General features: G+C 62.5%; 1 protein-coding gene across 1 annotated transcript in view; it reads left to right on the forward strand.

The window, feature by feature from the left end:
- LOC142823549 (talin-1-like) overlaps positions 1 to 26,090 on the forward strand; it is a 135,641-nt gene that overhangs the window by 35,440 nt on the left and 74,111 nt on the right. Inside the window, 3 exon segments of the mRNA XM_075914738.1 lie at positions 587 to 707; positions 709 to 771; positions 2,330 to 2,455. Coding sequence (XP_075770853.1) covers positions 587 to 707; positions 709 to 771; positions 2,330 to 2,455 — 310 coding nt within the window.

Genomic DNA, 26,090 nt, shown 5'->3' on the forward strand with positions numbered 1-26,090 from the left:
GGGCCGGTGGGGTGACCCCGCTCTGTCCCGCAGGGAGGGGCGGGGCCGGTGGGGGCTGGTGGGGTGACCCCGCTCTGTCCCGCAGGGAGGGGCGGGGCTGGTGGGGTGACCCCGCTCTGTCCCGCAGGGAGGGGCGGGGCCGGTGGGGTGACCCCGCTCTGTCCCGCAGGGAGGGGCGGGGCCGGTGGGGCAGGTGGGGTGACCCCGCTCTGTCCCGCAGGGAGGGGCGGGGGCCGGTGGAGGCTGGTGGGGTGACCCCGCTCTGTCCCGCAGGGAGGGGCGGGGCCGGTGGAGGCTGGTGGGGTGACCCCGCTCTGTCCCGCAGGGAGGGGCGGGGGCCGGTGGGGGCTGGTGGGGTGACCCCGCTCTGTCCCGCAGGGAGGGGCGGGGCCGGTGGGGGCTGGTGGGGTGACCCCGCTCTGTCCCGCAGGGAGGGGCGGGGGCCGGTGGGGGCTGGTGGGGTGACCCCGCTCTGTCCCGCAGGGAGGGGCGGGGCCGGTGGGGGCTGGTGGGGTGACCCCGCTCTGTCCCCCAGGGAGGGGCGGGGCCGGTGGGGCAGGTGGGGTGACCCCGCTCTGTCCCGCAGGGAGGGGATCCTGAAGACCGCCAAGGCGCTGGTGGAGGACACCAAGGTGCTGGTGCAGAACGCCACCGCCAGCCAGGAGAAACTGGCCCAGGCTGCCCAGTCGTCCGTGGCCACCATCACCCCGCCTGGCCGAAGTGGTGAAGCTGGGCGCCGCCAGCCTGGGCGCCGAGGACCCTGAGACTCAGGCAAGGGGGCCGCGCTGGGCGGGGGGCCTGGCCTGTGGGGCCGCAGGGCGCGGGCCCCTCCCCAGCTGGCTGCTGTCCTGCTCCCGTCCTCTCACAGAGTCACAGACTAAGGTCAGAAGGGACCATTCTGATCATCTAGTCTGACCCCCTGCGCAGTGCAGGCCACAGAATCTCACCCACCCCTCCTAGAATAATCCTCTCACCTATGTCTCAGATACTGAAGCCTTCAAATACTTTGAAGACTCCAAGATGCAGAGAATCCTCCAGCTGTGATCTGCGCCCAATGCTACAGAGGAAGGCGAAAAACCTCCAGGGTCTCTGCCAATCTACCCTGGAGGGAAAATTCCTTCCTGACCCCAAATATGGCGATCAGCTAATCCCTGAGCATGTGGGCAAGACTCACCAGCCAGACACCCAGAAAGTTCTCTATAGTAACTCCTATCATCCCTCCATTGACCTATTCCCACTGATAATGAATGGTCAATTAGATACCAAGATCCTGTTATCTCATCAAACCATCCCCTTCATAAACCCATCTAGTTTAATCTTGAAGCCAGCTAGATCTTTTGCCCCCACTACTTCCCTTGGAAGGCCGTTCCAGAACCTCCCTCCTCTAATGGTTAGAAACCTTCGTCTAATCTCAAGTCTAAACTTCCGACTAGCCAGCTTATATCCATTTGTTCTTGTGTCCACATTGGTATTAAGCTTAAATAATTCCTCTCCCTCCCTGGTATTTATCCCTCTAATATATTTAAAGAGTGCAATCATGTCCCCCCTCAGCCTTCTTTTGGTTAAGGTAAACAAGCCAAGCTCCTTGAGTCTCCTTTCATAAGACAGGTTTTCCATTCCTCGGATCATCCTAGTGGCCCTTCTTTGTACCTGTTCCAGTTTGAATTCATCCTTCTTAAACATGGGAGACCAGAGCTGCCCACAGTATTCCAAATGGGGTCTCACCAATGCCGTGTATAATGGCACTAACACCTCCTTATCCCACTGGAAATACCTCGCCTAATACATCCCAAGATCGTATTAGCCTTTTTCACGGCCATGTCACAATGGCGGCTCATAGTCACCCTGTGATCAACCAGGACTCCGAGGTCCTTCTCCTGCTCCGTTACTTCCAACTGATGTGTCCCCAGCTTATAACTAAAATTCTTGTTATTAATCCCTAAATGCATAACCTTACACTTCTCACTATTACATTTCATCCTATTGCTATCACTCCAATTTACAAGATCCTCCAGATCTTCCTGTATGATATCCCGATCCTTTTCTGAATTGGCAATAGCTCCCAACTTTGTGTCATTTGCAAATTTTATCAGGACACTTCCACTTCTGGTGCCAAGGTCAGCGATAAAAAGATTAAATAAAATTGGCCCCAAAACTGATCCCTGAGGAACTCCGCTAGTAACCTTCCTCCAACCTGACAGTTCACCTTTCACTATGACCCGCTGTAGTCTCCCCTTTAACCAGTTGCTTATCCACCTCTCAACTTTCATATTAATCCCTATCTTTTCCAATTTAACCAATAATTCCCCATTTAACCTCTCCTGCCCAGGTGGTTCTGATCAACGCTGTCAAGGACGTGGCCAAGGCGCTGGGCGACCTGATCAGCGCCACCAAGGCGGCAGCAGGCAAAGCCGGGGACGACCCCTCCGTCTACCAGCTGAAGAACTCGGCCAAGGTCAGTGTGTGGGGCAGGAGGGGTTGAAGCAGGGCACAAGGGGAGGGGAAGCAAGATGGGAGGAGGGAGACACTGGGCGGGCAGGGAGTGCTGGGGGGGTCCCAGCAAGAGGGTGGATCCCGTGTCCCTGGGTGGTGAGCAGGGTGTGCTGGGAAACTGGCAGGAAATGAAGCAACGGGTGGTGGAGAGGGGGAGGGAGGAGCAATAGGGTGGAGCAGAGGGGGAGGGAGGAGCAGAGGCAGAGGGGGTGGGAGGGGCAATAGGGTGGAGCAGAGGGGGAGGGAGGAGCAATGGGGCGGGGCAGAGGGGGAGGGAGGAGCAATGGGGCGGGGCAGAGGGGGAGGTAGGAGCAATGGGGCGGGGCAGAGGGGGAGGGAGGAGCAATGGGGCAGGGCAGAAGTGGAGGGAGGAGCAGAGGCAGAGGGGGAGGGAGGGGCAATAGGGTGGAGCAGAGGGGGAGGGAGGGGCAATAGGGTGGAGCAGAGGGGGAGGGAGGGGCAATAGGGCAGGGCAGAGGGAGAGGGAGGGGCAATAGGGTGGAGCAGAGGGGGAGGGAGGAGCAGAGGCAGAGGGGGAGGGAGGAGCAATGGGGCGGGGCAGAGGGGGAGGGAGGGGCAATAGGGTGGAGCAGAGGGGGAGGGAGGAGCAATGGGGCGGGGCAGAGGGGGAGGGAGGAGCAATGGGGCGGGGCAGAGGGGGAGGGAGGAGCAATGGGGCAGGGCAGAAGGTGAGGGAGGAGCAGAGGCAGAGGGGGAGGGAGGAGCAATGGGGTGGGGCAGAGGGGGAGGGAGGAGCAATGGGGCGGGGCAGAGGGGGAGGGAGGAGCAATGGGGCAGGGTAGAAGGGGAGGGAGGAGCAGAGGCAGAGGGGGAGGGAGGGGCAATAGGGTGGAGCAGAGGGGGAGGGAGGAGCAGAGGCAGAGGGGGATGGAGGAGCAATGGGGCGGGGCAGAGGGGGAGGGAGGGGCAATAGGGTGGAGCAGAGGGGGAGGGAGGAGCAGAGGGGGAGGGAGGGGCAATAGGGCAGGGCAGAGGGGGAGGGAGGGGCAATAGGGTGGAGCAGAGGGGGAGGGAGGAGCAGAGGCAGAGGGGGAGGGAGGAGCAATGGGGCGGGGCAGAGGGGGAGGGAGGGGCAATAGGGTGGAGCAGAGGGGGAGGGAGGAGCAGAGGCAGAGGGGGAGGGAGGGGCAATAGGGCAGGGCAGAGGGGGAGGGAGGGGCAATAGGGTGGAGCAGAGGGGGAGGGAGGAGCAGAGGCAGAAGGGGAGGGAGGGGCAATAGGGCAGGGCAGAGGGGGAGGGAGGGGCAATAGGGTGGAGCAGAGGGGGAGGGAGGGGCAATAGGGTGGAGCAGAGGGGGAGGGAGGAGCAGAGGCAGAGGGGGATGGAGGAGCAATGGGGCGGGGCAGAGGGGGAGGGAGGGGCAATAGGGTGGAGCAGAGGGGGAGGGAGGAGCAGAGGCAGAGGGGGAGGGAGGGGCAATGGGGCGGGGCAGAGGGGGAGGGAGGGGCAATAGGGTGGAGCAGAGGGGGAGGGAGGAGCAGAGGCAGAGGGGGATGGAGGAGCAATGGGGCGGGGGCAGAGGGGGAGGGAGGGGCAATAGGGTGGAGCAGAGGGGGAGGGAGGAGCAGAGGCAGAGGGGGAGGGAGGGGCAATGGGGGGGGCCGAGGGGGAGGGAGGGGCAATAGGGTGGAGCAGAGGGGGAGGGAGGAGCAGAGGCAGAGGGGGAGGGAGGAGCAATGGGGCGGGGCTTGCTCCCCTGTGGCAGCCCGTCTGAGCGGTGCAGAAGTCAGTTGAGTGCCATGGCAGGAGGCGAATGGGGGCGGGGCTCCGGCATGACAGCGGCTCCAGGCCCCGCCCCATGGCCGTGAACGTCACCACCCCACCCCCATTCGGCTCCCACAGTGCCGCTCTGCTGACTTCTGCACCGCTCAGCTGGGGGAGCAAGTGGTGCAAGCAACCGTTTGGGCTCCACAGTCCCCAGAGAGGGAGCAGAGGGGGAGGAGAGCTGAGAGAGGGCGGGGAGAGAGAGAGAGAGAGATGGATTGAGAGGCAGAGGGGAGGAGAGCTGAGAGAGGGTGGGGGAGAGAGAGGTGGAGTGAGAGGCAGAGGGGGAGGAGAGCTGAGAGAGGGCGGGGGAGAGAGAGATGGAGTGAGAGGCAGAGGGGGAGGAGAGCTGAGAGAGGGCGGGGGAGAGAGAGAGAGAGAGATGGAGTGAGAGGCAGAGGGGGAGGAGAGCTGAGAGAGGGCGGGGGAGAGAGAGAGAGAGATGGAGTGAGAGGCAGAGGGGGAGGAGAGCTGAGAGAGGGCGGGGGAGAGAGAGAGAGAGATGGAGTGAGAGGCAGAGGGGGAGGAGAGCTGAGAGAGGGCGGGGGAGAGAGAGAGAGAGATGGAGTGAGAGGCAGAGGGGAGGAGAGCTGAGAGAGGGTGGGGGAGAGAGAGGTGGAGTGAGAGGCAGAGGGGGAGGAGAGCTGAGAGAGGGCGGGGGGAGAGAGAGATGGAGTGAGAGGCAGAGGGGGAGGAGAGCTGAGAGAGGGCGGGGGAGAGAGAGATTGAGTGAGAGGCAGAGGGGGAGGAGAGCTGAGAGAGGCCGGGGGAGAGAGAGAGAGAGATGGAGTGAGAGGCAGAGGGGGAGGAGAGCTGAGAGAGGGCGGGGGAGAGAGAGAGAGAGATGGAGTGAGAGGCAGTGGGGGAGGAGAGCTGAGAGAGGGTGGGGGAGAGAGAGAGAGAGATGGAGTGAGAGGCAGAGGGGGAGGAGAGCTGAGAGAGGGCGGGGAGAGAGAGAGAGAGAGATTGAGTGAGAGGCAGAGGGGGAGGAGAGCTGAGAGAGGGCGGGGGAGAGAGAGAGAGAGAGATGGAGTGAGAGGCAGAGGGGGAGGAGAGCTGAGAGAGGGTGGGGGAGAGAGAGAGAGAGAGAGATGGAGTGAGAGGCAGAGGGCGAGGAGAGCTGGGGGAGGCAGGAGGAGGAGAGAGAAAGAGAGATTGAGTGAGAGGCAGAGAGGGAGGAGAGCTGAGAGAGGGCGGGGGAGAGAGAGAGAGATGGAGTGAGAGGCAGGGGGGAGGAGAGCTGAGAGAGGGCGGGGGAGAGAGAGGTGGAGTGAGAGGCAGAGGGGGAGGAGAGCTGAGAGAGGACGGGGGAGAGAGAGATGGAGTGAGAGGCAGAGGGGGAGGAGAGCTGAGAGAGGGCGGGGGAGAGAGAGATTGAGTGAGAGGCAGAGGGGGAGGAGAGCTGAGAGAGGGCGGGGGAGAGAGAGAGAGAGAGAGAGAGAAAGATGGAGTGAGAGGCAGAGGGGGAGGAGAGCTGAGAGAGGGCGGGGGAGAGAGAGAGATGGAGTGAGAGGCAGAGGGGGAGGAGAGCTGAGAGAGGGCGGGGGAGAGAGAGAGAGAGAGATTGAGTGAGAGGCAGAGGGGGAGGAGAGCTGAGAGAGGGCGGGGGAGAGAGAGAGAGATGGAGTGAGAGGCAGAGGGGGAGGAGAGCTGAGAGAGGGCGGGGGAGAGAGAGAGAGAGATGGAGTGAGAGGCAGAGGGGGAGGAGAGCTGAGAGAGGGCGGGGAGAGAGAGAGAGAGATATGGAGTGAGAGGCAGAGGGGGAGGAGAGCTGGAGGGAGGCAGGAGGAGGAGAGAGAAAGAGAGATGGAGTGAGAGACAGAGGGGGAGGAGAGCTGAGAGAGGGCGGAGGAGAGAGAGAGAGAGAGATGGAGTGAGAGGCAGAGGGGGAGGAGAGCTGAGAGAGGGCGGGGGAGAGAGAGAGAGAGAGATGGAGTGAGAGGCAGAGGGGGAGGAGAGCTGAGAGAGGGCGGGGGAGAGAGAGAGAGAGATGGAGTGAGAGGCAGAGGGGGAGGAGAGCTGAGAGAGGGTGGGGGAGAGAGAGAGAGAGAGATGGAGTGAGAGGCAGAGGGGGAGGAGAGCTGAGAGAGGGCGGGGGAGAGAGAGAGAGATGGAGTGAGAGGCAGGGGGAGGAGAGCTGAGAGAGGGCGGGGGAGAGAGAGATGGAGTGAGAGGCAGAGGGGGAGGAGAGCTGAGAGAGGGCGGGGGAGAGAGAGATGGAGTGAGAGGCAGAGGGGGAGGAGAGCTGAGAGAGGGCGGGGGAGAGAGAGATTGAGTGAGAGGCAGAGGGGGAGGAGAGCTGAGAGAGGGCGGGGGAGAGAGAGAGAGAGATGGAGTGAGAGGCAGAGGGGGAGGAGAGCTGAGAGAGGGCGGGGGAGAGAGAGAGAGAGATGGAGTGAGAGGCAGAGGGGGAGGAGAGCTGAGAGAGGGTGGGGGAGAGAGAGAGCGAGATGGAGTGAGAGGCAGAGGGGGAGGAGAGCTGAGAGAGGGCGGGGGAGAGAGAGAGAGAGATTGAGTGAGAGGCAGAGGGGGAGGAGAGCTGAGAGAGGGCGGGGGAGAGAGAGAGAGAGAGATGGAGTGAGAGGCAGAGGGGGAGGAGAGCTGAGAGAGGGTGGGGGAGAGAGAGAGAGAGAGAGATGGAGTGAGAGGCAGAGGGCGAGGAGAGCTGGGGGGAGGCAGGAGGAGGAGAGAGAAAGAGAGATTGAGTGAGAGGCAGAGAGGGAGGAGAGCTGAGAGAGGGCGGGGGAGAGAGAGAGAGATGGAGTGAGAGGCAGGGGGGAGGAGAGCTGAGAGAGGGCGGGGGAGAGAGAGGTGGAGTGAGAGGCAGAGGGGGAGGAGAGCTGAGAGAGGGCGGGGGAGAGAGAGATGGAGTGAGAGGCAGAGGGGGAGGAGAGCTGAGAGAGGGCGGGGGAGAGAGAGATTGAGTGAGAGGCAGAGGGGGAGGAGAGCTGAGAGAGGGCGGGGGAGAGAGAGAGAGAGAGATGGAGTGAGAGGCAGAGGGGGAGGAAAGCTGAGAGAGGGCGGCGGAGAGAGAGAGAGAGAGAGAGAGAAAGATGGAGTGAGAGGCAGAGGGGGAGGAGAGCTGAGAGAGGGCGGGGGAGAGAGAGAGAGAGAGATGGAGTGAGAGGCAGAGGGGGAGGAGAGCTGAGAGAGGGCGGGGGAGAGAGAGAGAGAGATGGAGTGAGAGGCAGAGGGGGAGGAGAGCTGAGAGAGGGCGGGGGAGAGAGAGATGGAGTGAGAGGCAGAGGGGGAGGAGAGCTGAGAGAGGGCGGGGGAGAGAGAGATGGAGTGAGAGGCAGAGGGGGAGGAGAGCTGAGAGAGGGCGGGGGGAGAGAGAGAGAGAGAGAGATTGAGTGAGAGGCAGAGGGGGAGGAGAGCTGAGAGAGGGCGGGGGAGAGAGAGAGACATGGAGTGAGAGGCAGAGGAGGAGGAGAGCTGAGAGAGGGCGGGGGGAGAGAGAGAGAGAGAGAGATTGAGTGAGAGGCAGAGGGGGAGGAGAGCTGAGAGAGGGCGGGGGAGAGAGAGATTGAGTGAGAGGCAGAGGGGGAGGAGAGCTGAGAGAGGGCGGGGGAGAGAGAGATTGAGTGAGAGGCAGAGGGGGAGGAGAGCTGAGAGAGGGCGGGGGAGAGAGAGATGGAGTGAGAGGCAGAGGGGGAGGAGAGCTGAGAGAGGGTGGGGGAGAGAGAGAGAGAGAGAGAGAGAGATGGAGTGAGAGGCAGAGGGCGAGGAGAGCTGGGGGGAGGCAGGAGGAGGAGAGAGAAAGAGAGATTGAGTGAGAAGCAGAGAGGGAGGAGAGCTGAGAGAGGGCAGGGAAGAGAGAGAGAGAGAGATGGAGTGAGAGGCAGGGGGGAGGAGAGCTGAGAGAGGGCGGGGGAGAGAGAGGTGGAGTGAGAGGCAGAGGGGGAGGAGAGCTGAGAGAGGGCGGGGGAGAGAGAGATGGAGTGAGAGGCAGAGGGGGAGGAGAGCTGAGAGAGGGCGGGGGAGAGAGAGATTGAGTGAGAGGCAGAGGGGGAGGAGAGCTGAGAGAGGGTGGGGGAGAGAGAGAGAGAGAGATGGAGTGAGAGGCAGAGGGGGAGGAAAGCTGAGAGAGGGCGGCGGAGAGAGAGAGAGAGAGAGAGAAAGATGGAGTGAGAGGCAGAGGGGGAGGAGAGCTGAGAGAGGGCGGGGGAGAGAGAGAGAGATGGAGTGAGAGGCAGAGGGGGAGGAGAGCTGAGAGAGGGCGGGGGAGAGAGAGAGAGAGATGGAGTGAGAGGCAGAGGGGGAGGAGAGCTGAGAGAGGGCGGGGGAGAGAGAGAGAGATGGAGTGAGAGGCAGAGGGGGAGGAAAGCTGAGAGAGGGCGGGGGAGAGAGAGAGAGAGAGAGATTGAGTGAGAGGCAGAGGGGGAGGAGAGCTGAGAGAGGGCGGGGGAGAGAGAGAGAGAGATGGAGTGAGAGGCAGAGGGGGAGGAGAGCTGAGAGAGGGCGGGGAGAGAGAGAGAGAGAGAGAGAGAGAGATGGAGTGAGAGGCAGAGGGGGAGGAGAGCTGGAGGGAGGCAGGAGGAGGAGAGAGAAAGAGAGATAGAGTGAGAGGCAGAAGGGGAGGAGAGCTGAGAGAGGGCGGAGGAGAGAGAGAGAGAGAGATGGAGTGAGAGGCAGAGGGGGAGGAGAGCTGAGAGAGGGCGGGGGGGAGAGAGAGAGAGAGATGGAGTGAGAGGCAGAGGGGGAGGAGAGCTGAGAGAGGGCGGGGGAGAGAGAGAGAGAGAGAGATGGAGTGAGAGGCAGGGGGAGGAAAGCTGAGAGAGGGCGGCGGAGAGAGAGAGAGAGAGAGAGAGAAAGATGGAGTGAGAGGCAGAGGGGGAGGAGAGCTGAGAGAGGGCGGGGGGAGAGAGAGATTGAGTGAGAGGCAGAGGGGGAGGAGAGCTGAGAGAGGGCGGGGGAGAGAGAGATTGAGTGAGAGGCAGAGGGGGAGGAGAGCTGAGAGAGGGCGGGGGAGAGAGAGATGGAGTGAGAGGCAGAGGGGGAGGAGAGCTGAGAGAGGGTGGGGGAGAGAGAGAGAGAGAGAGAGAGAGATGGAGTGAGAGGCAGAGGGCGAGGAGAGCTGGGGGGAGGCAGGAGGAGGAGAGAGAAAGAGAGATTGAGTGAGAAGCAGAGAGGGAGGAGAGCTGAGAGAGGGCAGGGAAGAGAGAGAGAGAGAGATGGAGTGAGAGGCAGGGGGGAGGAGAGCTGAGAGAGGGCGGGGGAGAGAGAGGTGGAGTGAGAGGCAGAGGGGGAGGAGAGCTGAGAGAGGGCGGGGGAGAGAGAGATGGAGTGAGAGGCAGAGGGGGAGGAGAGCTGAGAGAGGGCGGGGGAGAGAGAGATTGAGTGAGAGGCAGAGGGGGAGGAGAGCTGAGAGAGGGTGGGGGAGAGAGAGAGAGAGAGATGGAGTGAGAGGCAGAGGGGGAGGAAAGCTGAGAGAGGGCGGCGGAGAGAGAGAGAGAGAGAGAGAAAGATGGAGTGAGAGGCAGAGGGGGAGGAGAGCTGAGAGAGGGCGGGGGAGAGAGAGAGAGATGGAGTGAGAGGCAGAGGGGGAGGAGAGCTGAGAGAGGGCGGGGGAGAGAGAGAGAGAGATGGAGTGAGAGGCAGAGGGGGAGGAGAGCTGAGAGAGGGCGGGGGAGAGAGAGAGAGATGGAGTGAGAGGCAGAGGGGGAGGAAAGCTGAGAGAGGGCGGGGGAGAGAGAGAGAGAGAGAGATTGAGTGAGAGGCAGAGGGGGAGGAGAGCTGAGAGAGGGCGGGGGAGAGAGAGAGAGAGATGGAGTGAGAGGCAGAGGGGGAGGAGAGCTGAGAGAGGGCGGGGAGAGAGAGAGAGAGAGAGAGAGAGAGATGGAGTGAGAGGCAGAGGGGGAGGAGAGCTGGAGGGAGGCAGGAGGAGGAGAGAGAAAGAGAGATAGAGTGAGAGGCAGAAGGGGAGGAGAGCTGAGAGAGGGCGGAGGAGAGAGAGAGAGAGAGATGGAGTGAGAGGCAGAGGGGGAGGAGAGCTGAGAGAGGGCGGGGGGGAGAGAGAGAGAGAGATGGAGTGAGAGGCAGAGGGGGAGGAGAGCTGAGAGAGGGCGGGGGAGAGAGAGAGAGAGAGAGATGGAGTGAGAGGCAGGGGGAGGAAAGCTGAGAGAGGGCGGCGGAGAGAGAGAGAGAGAGAGAGAGAAAGATGGAGTGAGAGGCAGAGGGGGAGGAGAGCTGAGAGAGGGCGGGGGAGAGAGAGAGAGAGAGATGGACTGAGAGGCAGAGGGGGAGGAGAGCTGAGAGAGGGCGGGGGAGAGAGAGAGAGAGATGGAGTGAGAGGCAGAGGGGGAGGAGAGCTGAGAGAGGGCGGGGGAGAGAGAGATGGAGTGAGAGGCAGAGGGGGAGGAGAGCTGAGAGAGGGCGGGGGAGAGAGAGATGGAGTGAGAGGCAGAGGGGGAGGAGAGCTGAGAGAGGGCGGGGGAGAGAGAGAGAGAGAGAGATTGAGTGAGAGGCAGAGGGGGAGGAGAGCTGAGAGAGGGCGGGGGAGAGAGAGAGACATGGAGTGAGAGGCAGAGGAGGAGGAGAGCTGAGAGAGGGCGGGGGGAGAGAGAGAGAGAGAGAGATTGAGTGAGAGGCAGAGGGGGAGGAGAGCTGAGAGAGGGCGGGGGAGAGAGAGATTGAGTGAGAGGCAGAGGGGGAGGAGAGCTGAGAGAGGGCGGGGGAGAGAGAGATTGAGTGAGAGGCAGAGGGGGAGGAGAGCTGAGAGAGGGCGGGGGAGAGAGAGATGGAGTGAGAGGCAGAGGGGGAGGAGAGCTGAGAGAGGGTGGGGGAGAGAGAGAGAGAGAGAGAGAGAGATGGAGTGAGAGGCAGAGGGCGAGGAGAGCTGGGGGGAGGCAGGAGGAGGAGAGAGAAAGAGAGATTGAGTGAGAAGCAGAGAGGGAGGAGAGCTGAGAGAGGGCAGGGAAGAGAGAGAGAGAGAGATGGAGTGAGAGGCAGGGGGGAGGAGAGCTGAGAGAGGGCGGGGGAGAGAGAGGTGGAGTGAGAGGCAGAGGGGGAGGAGAGCTGAGAGAGGGCGGGGGAGAGAGAGATGGAGTGAGAGGCAGAGGGGGAGGAGAGCTGAGAGAGGGCGGGGGAGAGAGAGATTGAGTGAGAGGCAGAGGGGGAGGAGAGCTGAGAGAGGGTGGGGGAGAGAGAGAGAGAGAGATGGAGTGAGAGGCAGAGGGGGAGGAAAGCTGAGAGAGGGCGGCGGAGAGAGAGAGAGAGAGAGAGAAAGATGGAGTGAGAGGCAGAGGGGGAGGAGAGCTGAGAGAGGGCGGGGGAGAGAGAGAGAGATGGAGTGAGAGGCAGAGGGGGAGGAGAGCTGAGAGAGGGCGGGGGAGAGAGAGAGAGAGATGGAGTGAGAGGCAGAGGGGGAGGAGAGCTGAGAGAGGGCGGGGGAGAGAGAGAGAGATGGAGTGAGAGGCAGAGGGGGAGGAGAGCTGAGAGAGGGCGGGGGAGAGAGAGAGAGAGAGAGATTGAGTGAGAGGCAGAGGGGGAGGAGAGCTGAGAGAGGGCGGGGGAGAGAGAGATGGAGTGAGAGGCAGAGGGGGAGGAGAGCTGAGAGAGGGCGGGGGGAGAGAGAGAGAGAGAGACATTGAGTGAGAGGCAGAGGGGGAGGAGAGCTGAGAGAGGGCGGGGGAGAGAGAGAGACATGGAGTGAGAGGCAGAGGAGGAGGAGAGCTGAGAGAGGGCGGGGGGAGAGAGAGAGAGAGAGAGATTGAGTGAGAGGCAGAGGGGGAGGAGAGCTGAGAGAGGGCGGGGGAGAGAGAGATTGAGTGAGAGGCAGAGGGGGAGGAGAGCTGAGAGAGGGCGGGGGAGAGAGAGATTGAGTGAGAGGCAGAGGGGGAGGAGAGCTGAGAGAGGGCGGGGGAGAGAGAGATGGAGTGAGAGGCAGAGGGGGAGGAGAGCTGAGAGAGGGTGGGGGAGAGAGAGAGAGAGAGAGAGAGAGATGGAGTGAGAGGCAGAGGGCGAGGAGAGCTGGGGGGAGGCAGGAGGAGGAGAGAGAAAGAGAGATTGAGTGAGAAGCAGAGAGGGAGGAGAGCTGAGAGAGGGCAGGGAAGAGAGAGAGAGAGAGATGGAGTGAGAGGCAGGGGGGAGGAGAGCTGAGAGAGGGCGGGGGAGAGAGAGGTGGAGTGAGAGGCAGAGGGGGAGGAGAGCTGAGAGAGGGCGGGGGAGAGAGAGATGGAGTGAGAGGCAGAGGGGGAGGAGAGCTGAGAGAGGGCGGGGGAGAGAGAGATTGAGTGAGAGGCAGAGGGGGAGGAGAGCTGAGAGAGGGTGGGGGAGAGAGAGAGAGAGAGATGGAGTGAGAGGCAGAGGGGGAGGAAAGCTGAGAGAGGGCGGCGGAGAGAGAGAGAGAGAGAGAGAAAGATGGAGTGAGAGGCAGAGGGGGAGGAGAGCTGAGAGAGGGCGGGGGAGAGAGAGAGAGATGGAGTGAGAGGCAGAGGGGGAGGAGAGCTGAGAGAGGGCGGGGGAGAGAGAGAGAGAGATGGAGTGAGAGGCAGAGGGGGAGGAGAGCTGAGAGAGGGCGGGGGAGAGAGAGAGAGATGGAGTGAGAGGCAGAGGGGGAGGAGAGCTGAGAGAGGGCGGGGGAGAGAGAGAGAGAGAGAGATTGAGTGAGAGGCAGAGGGGGAGGAGAGCTGAGAGAGGGCGGGGAGAGAGAGAGAGAGAGAGAGAGAGAGATGGAGTGAGAGGCAGAGGGGGAGGAGAGCTGGAGGGAGGCAGGAGGAGGAGAGAGAAAGAGAGATGGAGTGAGAGGCAGAGGGGGAGGAGAGCTGAGAGAGGGCGGAGGAGAGAGAGAGAGAGAGATGGAGTGAGAGGCAGAGGGGGAGGAGAGCTGAGAGAGGGCGGGGGGGAGAGAGAGAGAGAGATGGAGTGAGAGGCAGAGGGGGAGGAGAGCTGAGAGAGGGCGGGGGAGAGAGAGAGAGAGAGAGATGGAGTGAGAGGCAGGGGGAGGAGAGCTGAGAGAGGGCGGGGGAGAGAGAGATGGAGTGAGAGGCAGAGGGGGAGGAAAGCTGAGAGAGGGCGGGGGAGAGAGAGATGGAGTGAGAGGCAGAGGGGGAGGAGAGCTGAGAGAGGGAGGGGGAGAGAGAGAGAGAGAGAGAGATGGAGTGAGAGGCAGAGGGGGAGGAAAGCTGAGAGAGGGCAGCAGAGAGAGAGAGAGATTAAGATGGAGTGAGAGGCAGAGGGGGAGGAGAGCTGAGAGAGGGCGGGGGAGAGAAAGAGAGAGAGAGATTGAGTGAGAGGCAGAGGGGGAGGAGAGCTGAGAGAGGGCGGGGGAGAGAGAGAGAGAGATGGAGTGAGAGGCAGAGGGGGAGGAGAGCTGAGAGAGGGCGGGGGAGAGAGAGAGAGAGAGATGGAGTGAGAGGCAGAGGGGGAGGAGAGCTGAGAGGGGGCGGGGGGGAGAGAGATGGAGTGAGAGGCAGAGGGGGAGGAGAGCTGAGAGAGGGCGGGGGAGAGAGAGAGAGATGGAGTGAGAGGCAGTGGGGGAGGAGAGCTGAGAGAGGGCGGGGGAGAGAGAGAGAGAGAGAGATTGAGTGAGAGGCAGAGGGGGAGGAGAGCTGATAGAGGGCGGGGGAGAGAGAGAGAGATGGAGTGAGAGGCAGAGGAGGAGGAGAGCTGAGAGAGGGCGGGGGGGAGAGAGAGAGAGAGAGAGATTGAGTGAGAGGCAGAGGGGGAGGAGAGCTGAGAGAGGGCGGGGGAGAGAGAGATTGAGTGAGAGGCAGAGGGGGAGGAGAGCTGAGAGAGGGCGGGGGAGAGAGAGAGAGAGATGGAGTGAGAGGCAGAGGGAGAGGAGAGCTGAGAGAGGGCGGGGGAGAGAGAGAGAGAGAGATGGAGTGAGAGGCAGAGGGGGAGGAGAGCTGAGAGAGGGCGGGGGAGAGAGAGAGAGAGATGGAGTGAGAGGCAGAGGGGGAGGAGAGCTGAGAGTGGGTGGGGGAGAGAGAGAGAGAGAGAGATGGAGTGAGAGGCAGAGGGGGAGGAGAGCTGAGAGAGGGCGGGGGAGAGAGAGAGAGAGAGATGGAGTGAGAGGCAGAGGGGGAGGAGAGCTGAGAGAGGGTGGGGGGGAGAGAGAGAGAGATGGAGTGAGAGGCAGAGGGGGAGGAGAGCTGAGAGAGGGCGGGGGAGAGAGAGATTGAGTGAGAGGCAGAGGGGGAGGAGAGCTGAGAGAGGGCGGGGGAGAGAGAGAGAGATGGAGTGAGAGGCAGAGGGGGAGGAGAGCTGAGAGAGGGCGGGGGAGAGAGAGAGAGAGATGGAGTGAGAGGCAGAGGGGGAGGAGAGCTGAGAGAGGGCGGGGGAGAGAGAGAGAGAGAGATGGAGTGAGAGGCAGAGGGGGAGGAGAGGTGAGAGAGGGTGGGGGGGAGAGAGAGAGAGATGGAGTGAGAGGCAGAGGGGGAGGAGAGCTGAGAGAGGGCGGGGGAGAGAGAGAGATTGAGTGAGAGGCAGAGGGGGAGGAGAGCTGAGAGAGGGCGGGGGAGAGAGAGATGGAGTGAGAGGCAGAGGGGGAGGAGAGCTGAGAGAGGGCGGGGGAGAGAGAGATGGAGTGAGAGGCAGAGGGGGAGGAGAGCTGAGAGAGGGCGGGGGAGAGAGAGAGAGAGAGAGTGAGAGGCAGAGGGGGAGGAGAGCTGAGAGAGGGCGGGGGAGAGAGAGAGAGAGATGGAGTGAGAGGCAGAGGGGGAGGAGAGCTGAGAGAGGGCGGGGGAGAGAGAGAGAGAGAGATGGAGTGAGAGGCAGAGGGGGAGGAGAGGTGAGAGAGGGTGGGGGGGAGAGAGAGAGAGATGGAGTGAGAGGCAGAGGGGGAGGAGAGCTGAGAGAGGGCGGGGGAGAGAGAGATTGAGTGAGAGGCAGAGGGGGAGGAGAGCTGAGAGAGGGCGGGGGAGAGAGAGATGGAGTGAGAGGCAGAGGGGGAGGAGAGCTGAGAGAGGGCGGGGGAGAGAGAGATGGAGTGAGAGGCAGAGGGGGAGGAGAGCTGAGAGAGGGCGGGGGAGAGAGAGAGAGAGAGAGATTGAGTGAGAGGCAGAGGGGGAGGAGAGCTGAGAGAGGGCGGGGGAGAGAGAGAGAGAGATGGAGTGAGAGGCAGAGGGGGAGGAGAGCTGAGAGAGGGCGGGGAGAGAGAGAGAGAGAGAGAGAGATGGAGTGAGAGACAGAGGGGGAGGAGAGCTGGAGGGAGGCAGGAGGAGGAGAGAGAAAGAGAGATGGAGTGAGAGGCAGAGGGGGAGGAGAGCTGAGAGAGGGCGGGGGAGAGAGAGAGAGAGAGATGGAGTGAGAGGCAGAGGGGGAGGAGAGCTGAGAGAGGGCGGGGGAGAGAGAGAGAGAGATGGAGTGAGAGGCAGAGGGGGAGGAGAGCTGAGAGAGGGCGGGGGAGAGAGAGAGAGAGGGATGGAGTGAGAGGCAGAGGGGGAGGAGAGCTGAGAGGGGGCGGGGGAGAGAGAGATGGAGTGAGAGGCAGAGGGGGAGGAGAGCTGAGAGAGGGCGGGGGAGAGAGAGAGAGATGGAGTGAGAGGCAGTGGGGGAGGAGAGCTGAGAGAGGGCGGGGGGAGAGAGAGAGAGAGAGAGATTGAGTGAGAGGCAGAGGGGGAGGAGAGCTGAGAGAGGGCGGGGGAGAGAGAGAGAGATGGAGTGAGAGGCAGAGGAGGAGGAGAGCTGAGAGAGGGCGGGGGGGAGAGAGAGAGAGAGAGAGATTGAGTGAGAGGCAGAGGGGGAGGAGAGCTGAGAGAGGGCGGGGGAGGGAGAGATTGAGTGAGAGGCAGAGGGGGAGGAGAGCTGAGAGAGGGCGGGGGAGAGAGAGAGAGAGATGGAGTGAGAGGCAGAGGGGGAGGAGAGCTGAGAGAGGGCGGGGGAGAGAGAGAGAGAGAGATGGAGTGAGAGGCAGAGGGGGAGGAGAGCTGAGAGAGGGCGGGGGAGAGAGAGAGAGAGATGGAGTGAGAGGCAGAGGGGGAGGAGAGCTGAGAGTGGGCGGGGGAGAGAGAGAGAGAGAGAGAGATGGAGTGAGAGGCAGAGGGGGAGGAGAGCTGAGAGAGGGCGGGGGAGAGAGAGAGAGAGAGATGGAGTGAGAGGCAGAGGGGGAGGAGAGCTGAGAGAGGGTGGGGGGAGAGAGAGAGAGATGGAGTGAGAGGCAGAGGGGGAGGAGAGCTGAGAGAGGGCGGGGGAGAGAGAGATTGAGTGAGAGGCAGAGGGGGAGGAGAGCTGAGAGAGGGCGGGGGAGAGAGAGAGAGATGGAGTGAGAGGCAGAGGGGGAGGAGAGCTGAGAGAGGGCGGGGGAGAGAGAGAGAGAGATGGAGTGAGAGGCAGAGGGGGAGGAGAGCTGAGAGAGGGCGGGGGAGAGAGAGAGAGAGAGATGGAGTGAGAGGCAGAGGGGGAGGAGAGCTGAGAGAGGGCGGGGGAGAGAGAGAGAGATGGAGTGAGAGGCAGAGGGGGAGGAGAGCTGAGAGAGGGCGGGGAGAGAGAGAGAGAGAGAGAGAGATGGAGTGAGAGACAGAGGGGGAGGAGAGCTGGAGGGAGGCAGGAGGAGGAGAGAGAAAGAGAGATGGAGTGAGAGGCAGAGGGGGAGGAGAGCTGAGAGAGGGCGGGGGAGAGAGAGAGAGAGAGATGGAGTGAGAGGCAGAGGGGGAGGAGAGCTGAGAGAGGGCGGGGGGGAGAGAGAGAGAGAGAGATGGAGTGAGAGGCAGAGGGGGAGGAGAGCTGAGAGAGGGCGGGGGGGAGAGAGAGAGAGAGAGATGGAGTGAGAGGCAGAGGGGGAGGAGAGCTGAGAGAGGGCGGGGGAGAGAGAGAGAGAGATGGAGTGAGAGGCAGAGGGGGAGGAGAGCTGAGAGAGGGTGGGGGAGAGAGAGAGAGAGATGGAGTGAGAGGCAGAGGGGGAGGAGAGCTGAGAGAGGGCGGGGGAGAGAGATTGAGTGAGAGGCAGAGGGGGAGGAGAGCTGAGAGAGGGCGGGGGAGAGAGAGAGAGAGAGATGGAGTGAGAGGCAGAGGGGGAGGAGAGCTGAGAGAGGGTGGGGGAGAGAGAGAGAGAGAGAGATGGAGTGAGAGGCAGAGGGCGAGGAGAGCTGGGGGGAGGCAGGAGGAGGAGAGAGAAAGAGAGATTGAGTGAGAGGCAGAGAGGGAGGAGAGCTGAGAGAGGGCGGGGGAGAGAGAGAGAGATGGAGTGAGAGGCAGGGGGGAGGAGAGCTGAGAGAGGGCGGGGGAGAGAGAGGTGGAGTGAGAGGCAGAGGGGGAGGAGAGCTGAGAGAGGGCGGGGGAGAGAGAGATGGAGTGAGAGGCAGAGGGGGAGGAGAGCTGAGAGAGGGCGGGGGAGAGAGAGATTGAGTGAGAGGCAGAGGGGGAGGAGAGCTGAGAGAGGGCGGGGGAGAGAGAGAGAGAGAGATGGAGTGAGAGGCAGAGGGGGAGGAAAGCTGAGAGAGGGCGGCGGAGAGAGAGAGAGAGAAAGATGGAGTGAGAGGCAGAGGGGGAGGAGAGCTGAGAGAGGGCGGGGGAGAGAGAGAGAGAGAGATGGAGTGAGAGGCAGAGGGGGAGGAGAGCTGAGAGAGGGCGGGGGAGAGAGAGAGAGAGATGGAGTGAGAGGCAGAGGGGGAGGAGAGCTGAGAGAGGGCGGGGGAGAGAGAGATGGAGTGAGAGGCAGAGGGGGAGGAGAGCTGAGAGAGGGCGGGGGAGAGAGAGATGGAGTGAGAGGCAGAGGGGGAGGAGAGCTGAGAGAGGGCGGGGGAGAGAGAGAGAGAGAGAGATTGAGTGAGAGGCAGAGGGGGAGGAGAGCTGAGAGAGGGCGGGGGAGAGAGAGAGACATGGAGTGAGAGGCAGAGGAGGAGGAGAGCTGAGAGAGGGCGGGGGGAGAGAGAGAGAGAGAGAGATTGAGTGAGAGGCAGAGGGGGAGGAGAGCTGAGAGAGGGCAGGGGAGAGAGAGATTGAGTGAGAGGCAGAGGGGGAGGAGAGCTGAGAGAGGGCGGGGGAGAGAGAGAGAGAGATGGAGTCAGAGGCAGAGGGGGAGGAGAGCTGAGAGAGGGCGGGGGAGAGAGAGAGAGAGATGGAGTGAGAGGCAGAGGGGGAGGAGAGCTGAGAGAGGGTGGGGGAGAGAGAGAGAGAGAGAGAGAGAGATGGAGTGAGAGGCAGAGGGCGAGGAGAGCTGGGGGGAGGCAGGAGGAGGAGAGAGAAAGAGAGATTGAGTGAGAAGCAGAGAGGGATGAGAGCTGAGAGAGGGCAGGGGAGAGAGAGAGAGAGAGATGGAGTGAGAGGCAGGGGGGAGGATAGCTGAGAGAGGGCGGGGGAGAGAGAGGTGGAGTGAGAGGCAGAGGGGGAGGAGAGCTGAGAGAGGGCGGGGGAGAGAGAGATGGAGTGAGAGGCAGAGGGGGAGGAGAGCTGAGAGAGGGCGGGGGAGAGAGAGATTGAGTGAGAGGCAGAGGGGGAGGAGAGCTGAGAGAGGGCGGGGGAGAGAGAGAGAGAGAGATGGAGTGAGAGGCAGAGGGGGAGGAAAGCTGAGAGAGGGCGGCGGAGAGAGAGAGAGAGAGAGAAAGATGGAGTGAGAGGCAGAGGGGGAGGAGAGCTGAGAGAGGGCGGGGGAGAGAGAGAGAGATGGAGTGAGAGGCAGAGGGGGAGGAGAGCTGAGAGAGGGCGGGGGAGAGAGAGAGAGAGATGGAGTGAGAGGCAGAGGGGGAGGACAGCTGAGAGAGGGCGGGGGAGAGAGAGAGAGAGAGAGATTGAGTGAGAGGCAGAGGGGGAGGAGAGCTGAGAGAGGGCGGGGGAGAGAGAGAGAGAGATGGAGTGAGAGGCAGAGGGGGAGGAGAGCTGAGAGAGGGCGGGGAGAGAGAGAGAGAGAGAGAGAGATGGAGTGAGAGGCAGAGGGGGAGGAGAGCTGGAGGGAGGCAGGAGGAGGAGAGAGAAAGAGAGATGGAGTGAGAGGCAGAGGGGGAGGAGAGCTGAGAGAGGGCGGAGGAGAGAGAGAGAGAGAGATGGAGTGAGAGGCAGAGGGGGAGGAGAGCTGAGAGAGGGTTGGGGAGAGAGAGAAAGAGAGATGGAGTGAGAGGCAGAGGGGGAGGAGAGCTGAGAGAGGGTGGGGGAGAGAGAGGGAGAGAGATGGAGTGAGAGGCAGAGGGGGAGGAGAGCTGAGAGAGGGCGGGGGGGAGAGAGAGAGAGAGATGGAGTGAGAGGCAGAGGGGGAGGAGAGCTGAGAGAGGGCGGGGGAGAGAGAGAGAGAGAGAGATTGAGTGAGAGGCAGAGGGGGAGGAGAGCTGAGAGAGGGCGGGGGAGAGAGAGAGAGAGATGGAGTGAGAGGCAGAGGGGGAGGAGAGCTGAGAGAGGGCGGGAGAGAGAGAGAGAGAGAGAGAGATGGAGTGAGAGGCAGAGGGGGAGGAGAGCTGGAGGGAGGCAGGAGGAGGAGAGAGAAAGAGAGATGGAGTGAGAGGCAGAGGGGGAGGAGAGCTGAGAGAGGGCGGAGGAGAGAGAGAGAGAGAGATGGAGTGAGAGGCAGAGGGGGAGGAGAGCTGAGAGAGGGTTGGGGAGAGAGAGAAAGAGAGATGGAGTGAGAGGCAGAGGGGGAGGAGAGCTGAGAGAGGGTGGGGGAGAGAGAGAGAGAGAGATGGAGTGAGAGGCAGAGGGGGAGGAGAGCTGAGAGAGGGCGGGGGGGAGAGAGAGAGAGAGATGGAGTGAGAGGCAGAGGGGGAGGAGAGCTGAGAGAGGGCGGGGGAGAGAGAGAGAGAGAGAGATGGAGTGAGAGGCAGGGGGAGGAGAGCTGAGAGAGGGCGGGGGGAGAGAGAGATGGAGTGAGAGGCAGAGGGGGAGGAAAGCTGAGAGAGGGCGGGGGAGAGAGAGATGGAGTGAGAGGCAGAGGGGGAGGAGAGCTGAGAGAGGGAGGGGGAGAGAGAGAGAGAGAGAGAGATGGAGTGAGAGGCAGAGGGGGAGGAAAGCTGAGAGAGGGCAGCAGAGAGAGAGAGAGAGAGATTAAGATGGAGTGAGAGGCAGAGGGGGAGGAGAGCTGAGAGAGGGCGGGGGAGAGAAAGAGAGAGAGAGATTGAGTGAGAGGCAGAGGGGGAGGAGAGCTGAGAGAGGGCGGGGGAGAGAGAGAGAGAGATGGAGTGAGAGGCAGAGGGGGAGGAGAGCTGAGAGAGGGCGGGGGAGAGAGAGAGAGAGAGATGGAGTGAGAGGCAGAGGGGGAGGAGAGCTGAGAGAGGGCGGGGGAGAGAGAGAGAGAGAGATGGAGTGAGAGGCAGAGGGGGAGGAGAGCTGGGGGAGGCAGGAGGAGGAGAGAGAAAGAGAGATGGAGTGAGAGGCAGAGGGGGAGGAGAGCTGAGAGAGGGCGGGGGAGAGAGAGAGAGAGAGATGGAGTGAGAGGCAGAGGGGGAGGAGAGCTGAGAGAGGGTGGGGGAGAGAGAGAGAGAGAGATGGAGTGAGAGGCAGAGGGGGAGGAGAGCTGAGAGAGGGTGGGGGAGAGAGAGAGAGAGATGGAGTGAGAGGCAGAGGGGGACGAGAGCTGAGAGTGGGCGGGGGAGAGAGAGAGAGAGAGATGGAGTGAGAGGCAGAGGGGGAGGAGAGCTGAGAGAGGGCGGGGGAGAGAGAGATTGAGTGAGAGGCAGAGGGGGAGGAGAGCTGAGAGAGGGCGGGGGAGAGAGAGAGATGGAGTGAGAGGCAGAGGGGGAGGAGAGCTGAGAGAGGGCGGGGGAGAGAGAGAGAGAGATGGAGTGAGAGGCAGAGGGGGAGGAGAGCTGAGAGAGGGCGGGGGAGAGAGAGATGGAGTGAGAGGCAGAGGGGGAGGAGAGCTGAGAGAGGGCGGGGGAGAGAGAGATGGAGTGAGAGGCAGAGGGGGAGGAGAGCTGAGAGAGGGCGGGGGAGAGAGAGAGAGAGATGGAGTGAGAGGCAGAGGGGGAGGAGAGCTGAGAGAGGGCGGGGGAGAGAGAGAGAGAGATGGAGTGAGAGGCAGAGGGGGAGGAGAGCTGAGAGAGGGCGGGGGAGAGAGAGAGAGAGATGGAGTGAGAGGCAGAGGGGGAGGAGAGCTGAGAGAGGGCGGGGAGAGAGAGAGAGAGAGAGAGATGGAGTGAGAGGCAGAGGGGGAGGAGAGCTGGAGGGAGGCAGGAGGAGGAGAGAGAAAGAGAGATGGAGTGAGAGGCAGAGGGGGAGGAGAGCTGAGAGAGGGCGGGGGAGAGAGAGAGAGAGAGATGGAGTGAGAGGCAGAGGGGGAGGAGAGCTGAGAGAGGGCGGGGGAGAGAGAGAGAGAGATGGAGTGAGAGGCAGAGGGGGAGGAGAGCTGAGAGAGGGCGGGGGAGAGAGAGAGAGAGGGATGGAGTGAGAGGCAGAGGGGGAGGAGAGCTGAGAGGGGGCGGGGGAGAGAGAGATGGAGTGAGAGGCAGAGGGGGAGGAGAGCTGAGAGAGGGCGGGGGAGAGAGAGAGAGATGGAGTGAGAGGCAGTGGGGGAGGAGAGCTGAGAGAGGGCGGGGGGAGAGAGAGAGAGAGAGAGATTGAGTGAGAGGCAGAGGGGGAGGAGAGCTGAGAGAGGGCGGGGGAGAGAGAGAGAGATGGAGTGAGAGGCAGAGGGGGAGGAGAGCTGAGAGAGGGCGGGGGAGAGAGAGAGAGAGAGATGGAGTGAGAGGCAGAGGGGGAGGAGAGCTGAGAGAGGGTGGGGGGGAGAGAGATGGAGTGAGAGGCAGAGGGGGAGGAGAGCTGAGAGAGGGCGGGGGAGAGAGAGATTGAGTGAGAGGCAGAGGGGGAGGAGAGCTGAGAGAGGGCGGGGGAGAGAGAGATTGAGTGAGAGGCAGAGGGGGAGGAGAGCTGAGAGAGGGCGGGGGGGGGAGAGAGAGAGAGAGAGAGATTGAGTGAGAGGCAGAGGGGGAGGAGAGCTGAGAGAGGGCGGGGGAGAGAGAGAGAGAGAGATGGAGTGAGAGGCAGAGGGGGAGGAGAGCTGAGAGAGGGCGGGGGAGAGAGAGAGAGAGAGATGGAGTGAGAGGCAGAGGGGGAGGAGAGCTGAGAGAGGGTGGGGGAGAGAGAGAGAGAGAGATGGAGTGAGAGGCAGAGGGGGAGGAGAGCTGAGAGTGGGCGGGGGAGAGAGAGAGAGAGAGATGGAGTGAGAGGCAGAGGGGGAGGAGAGCTGAGAGAGGGCGGGGGAGAGAGAGAGAGAGAGATGGAGTGAGAGGCAGAGGGGGAGGAGAGCTGAGAGAGGGTGGGGGGGAGAGAGAGAGAGATGGAGTGAGAGGCAGAGGGGGAGGAGAGCTGAGAGAGGGCGGGGGAGAGAGAGAGATTGAGTGAGAGGCAGAGGGGGAGGAGAGCTGAGAGAGGGCGGGGGAGAGAGAGAGAGATGGAGTGAGAGGCAGAGGGGGAGGAGAGCTGAGAGAGGGCGGGGGAGAGAGAGAGAGAGATGGAGTGAGAGGCAGAGGGGGAGGAGAGCTGAGAGAGGGCGGGGGAGAGAGAGATTGAGTGAGAGGCAGAGGGGGAGGAGAGCTGAGAGAGGGCGGGGGAGAGAGAGAGAGATGGAGTGAGAGGCAGAGGGGGAGGAGAGCTGAGAGAGGGCGGGGGGGAGAGAGAGAGAGAGAGATGGAGTGAGAGGCAGAGGGGGAGGAGAGCTGAGAGAGGGCGGGGGGGAGAGAGAGAGAGAGAGATGGAGTGAGAGGCAGAGGGGGAGGAGAGCTGAGAGAGGGCGGGGGAGAGAGAGATTGAGTGAGAGGCAGAGGGGGAGGAGAGCTGAGAGAGGGCGGGGGAGAGAAAGAGAGATGGAGTGAGAGGCAGAGGGGGAGGAGAGCTGAGAGAGGGCGGAGGAGAGAGAGAGAGAGAGATGGAGTGAGAGGCAGAGGGGGAGGAGAGCTGAGAGAGGGTTGGGGAGAGAGAGAAAGAGAGATGGAGTGAGAGGCAGAGGGGGAGGAGAGCTGAGAGAGGGTGGGGGAGAGAGAGAGAGAGAGATGGAGTGAGAGGCAGAGGGGGAGGAGAGCTGAGAGAGGGCGGGGGGGAGAGAGAGAGAGAGATGGAGTGAGAGGCAGAGGGGGAGGAGAGCTGAGAGAGGGCGGGGGAGAGAGAGAGAGAGAGAGATGGAGTGAGAGGCAGGGGGAGGAGAGCTGAGAGAGGGCGGGGGAGAGAGAGATGGAGTGAGAGGCAGAGGGGGAGGAAAGCTGAGAGAGGGCGGGGGAGAGAGAGATGGAGTGAGAGGCAGAGGGGGAGGAGAGCTGAGAGAGGGAGGGGGAGAGAGAGAGAGAGAGAGAGATGGAGTGAGAGGCAGAGGGGGAGGAAAGCTGAGAGAGGGCAGCAGAGAGAGAGAGAGAGAGATTAAGATGGAGTGAGAGGCAGAGGGGGAGGAGAGCTGAGAGCTGAGAGAGGGCGGGGGAGAGAAAGAGAGAGAGAGATTGAGTGAGAGGCAGAGGGGGAGGAGAGCTGAGAGAGGGCGGGGGAGAGAGAGAGAGAGATGGAGTGAGAGGCAGAGGGGGAGGAGAGCTGAGAGAGGGCGGGGGAGAGAGAGAGAGAGAGATGGAGTGAGAGGCAGAGGGGGAGGAGAGCTGAGAGAGGGCGGGGAGAGAGAGAGAGAGAGATGGAGTGAGAGGCAGAGGGGGAGGAGAGCTGAGAGAGGGCGGGGAGGAGAGAGAGAGAGAGATGGAGTGAGAGGCAGAGGGGGAGGAGAGCTGAGAGAGGGCGGGGAGAGAGAGAGAGAGAGATGGAGTGAGAGGCAGAGGGGGAGGAGAGCTGAGAGAGGGCGGGGGAGAGAGAGAGAGAGAGATGGAGTGAGAGGCAGAGGGGGAGGAGAGCTGAGAGAGGGCGGGGGAGAGAGAGAGAGAGATGGAGTGAGAGGCAGAGGGGGAGAGAGCTGAGAGAGGGCGGGGGAGAGAGAGATTGAGTGAGAGGCAGAGGGGGAGGAGAGCTGAGAGAGGGCGGGGGCAGAGAGAGATGGAGTGAGAGGCAGAGGGGGAGGAGAGCTGAGAGAGGGCGGGGGAGGGAGAGAGAGAGATGGAGTGAGAGGCAGAGGGGAGGAGAGCTGAGAGAGGGCGGGGGAGAGAGAGATGGAGTGAGAGGCAGAGGGGAGGAGAGCTGAGAGAGGGCGGGGGAGAGAGAGATGGAGTGAGAGGCAGAGGGGGAGGAGAGCTGAGAGAGGGCGGGGGAGAGAGAGAGAGAGATGGAGTGAGAGGCAGAGGGGGAGGAGAGCTGAGAGAGGGCGGGGGAGAGAGAGAGAGAGATGGAGTGAGAGGCAGAGGGGGAGGAGAGCTGAGAGAGGGCGGGGGAGAGAGAGAGAGAGATGGAGTGAGAGGCAGAGGGGGAGGAGAGCTGAGAGAGGGCGGGGAGAGAGAGAGAGAGAGAGAGATGGAGTGAGAGGCAGAGGGGGAGGAGAGCTGGAGGGAGGCAGGAGGAGGAGAGAGAAAGAGAGATGGAGTGAGAGGCAGAGGGGGAGGAGAGCTGAGAGAGGGCGGGGGAGAGAGAGAGAGAGAGATGGAGTGAGAGGCAGAGGGGGAGGAGAGCTGAGAGAGGGCGGGGGAGAGAGAGAGAGAGATGGAGTGAGAGGCAGAGGGGGAAGAGAGCTGAGAGAGGGCGGGGGAGAGAGAGAGAGAGGGATGGAGTGAGAGGCAGAGGGGAGGAGAGCTGAGAGGGGGCGGGGGAGAGAGAGATGGAGTGAGAGGCAGAGGGGGAGGAGAGCTGAGAGAGGGCGGGGGAGAGAGAGAGAGATGGAGTGAGAGGCAGTGGGGGAGGAGAGCTGAGAGAGGGCGGGGGGAGAGAGAGAGAGAGAGAGATTGAGTGAGAGGCAGAGGGGGAGGAGAGCTGAGAGAGGGCGGGGGAGAGAGAGAGAGATGGAGTGAGAGGCAGAGGGGGAGGAGAGCTGAGAGAGGGCGGGGGAGAGAGAGAGAGAGAGATGGAGTGAGAGGCAGAGGGGGAGGAGAGCTGAGAGAGGGTGGGGGGGAGAGAGAGAGAGATGGAGTGAGAGGCAGAGGGGGAGGAGAGCTGAGAGAGGGCGGGGGAGAGAGAGATTGAGTGAGAGGCAGAGGGGGAGGAGAGCTGAGAGAGGGCGGGGGAGAGAGAGATTGAGTGAGAGGCAGAGGGGGAGGAGAGCTGAGAGAGGGCGGGGGGGGGAGAGAGAGAGAGAGAGAGATTGAGTGAGAGGCAGAGGGGGAGGAGAGCTGAGAGAGGGCGGGGGAGAGAGAGAGAGAGAGATGGAGTGAGAGGCAGAGGGGGAGGAGAGCTGAGAGAGGGCGGGGGAGAGAGAGAGAGAGAGATGGAGTGAGAGGCAGAGGGGGAGGAGAGCTGAGAGAGGGTGGGGGAGAGAGAGAGAGAGAGATGGAGTGAGAGGCAGAGGGGAGGAGAGCTGAGAGTGGGCGGGGGAGAGAGAGAGAGAGAGATGGAGTGAGAGGCAGAGGGGGAGGAGAGCTGAGAGAGGGCGGGGGAGAGAGAGAGAGAGAGATGGAGTGAGAGGCAGAGGGGGAGGAGAGCTGAGAGAGGGTGGGGGGGAGAGAGAGAGAGATGGAGTGAGAGGCAGAGGGGGAGGAGAGCTGAGAGAGGGCGGGGGAGAGAGAGATTGAGTGAGAGGCAGAGGGGGAGGAGAGCTGAGAGAGGGCGGGGGAGAGAGAGAGAGATGGAGTGAGAGGCAGAGGGGGAGGAGAGCTGAGAGAGGGCGGGGGAGAGAGAGAGAGAGATGGAGTGAGAGGCAGAGGGGGAGGAGAGCTGAGAGAGGGCGGGGGAGAGAGAGATTGAGTGAGAGGCAGAGGGGGAGGAGAGCTGAGAGAGGGCGGGGGAGAGAGAGAGAGATGGAGTGAGAGGCAGAGGGGGAGGAGAGCTGAGAGAGGGCGGGGGGGAGAGAGAGAGAGAGAGATGGAGTGAGAGGCAGAGGGGGAGGAGAGCTGAGAGAGGGCGGGGGGGAGAGAGAGAGAGAGAGATGGAGTGAGAG

This window comes from Pelodiscus sinensis, unplaced genomic scaffold, assembly GCF_049634645.1.
Source record: "Pelodiscus sinensis isolate JC-2024 unplaced genomic scaffold, ASM4963464v1 ctg72, whole genome shotgun sequence".
In the NCBI taxonomy this organism is placed as follows: Eukaryota; Metazoa; Chordata; order Testudines; family Trionychidae; genus Pelodiscus; species Pelodiscus sinensis.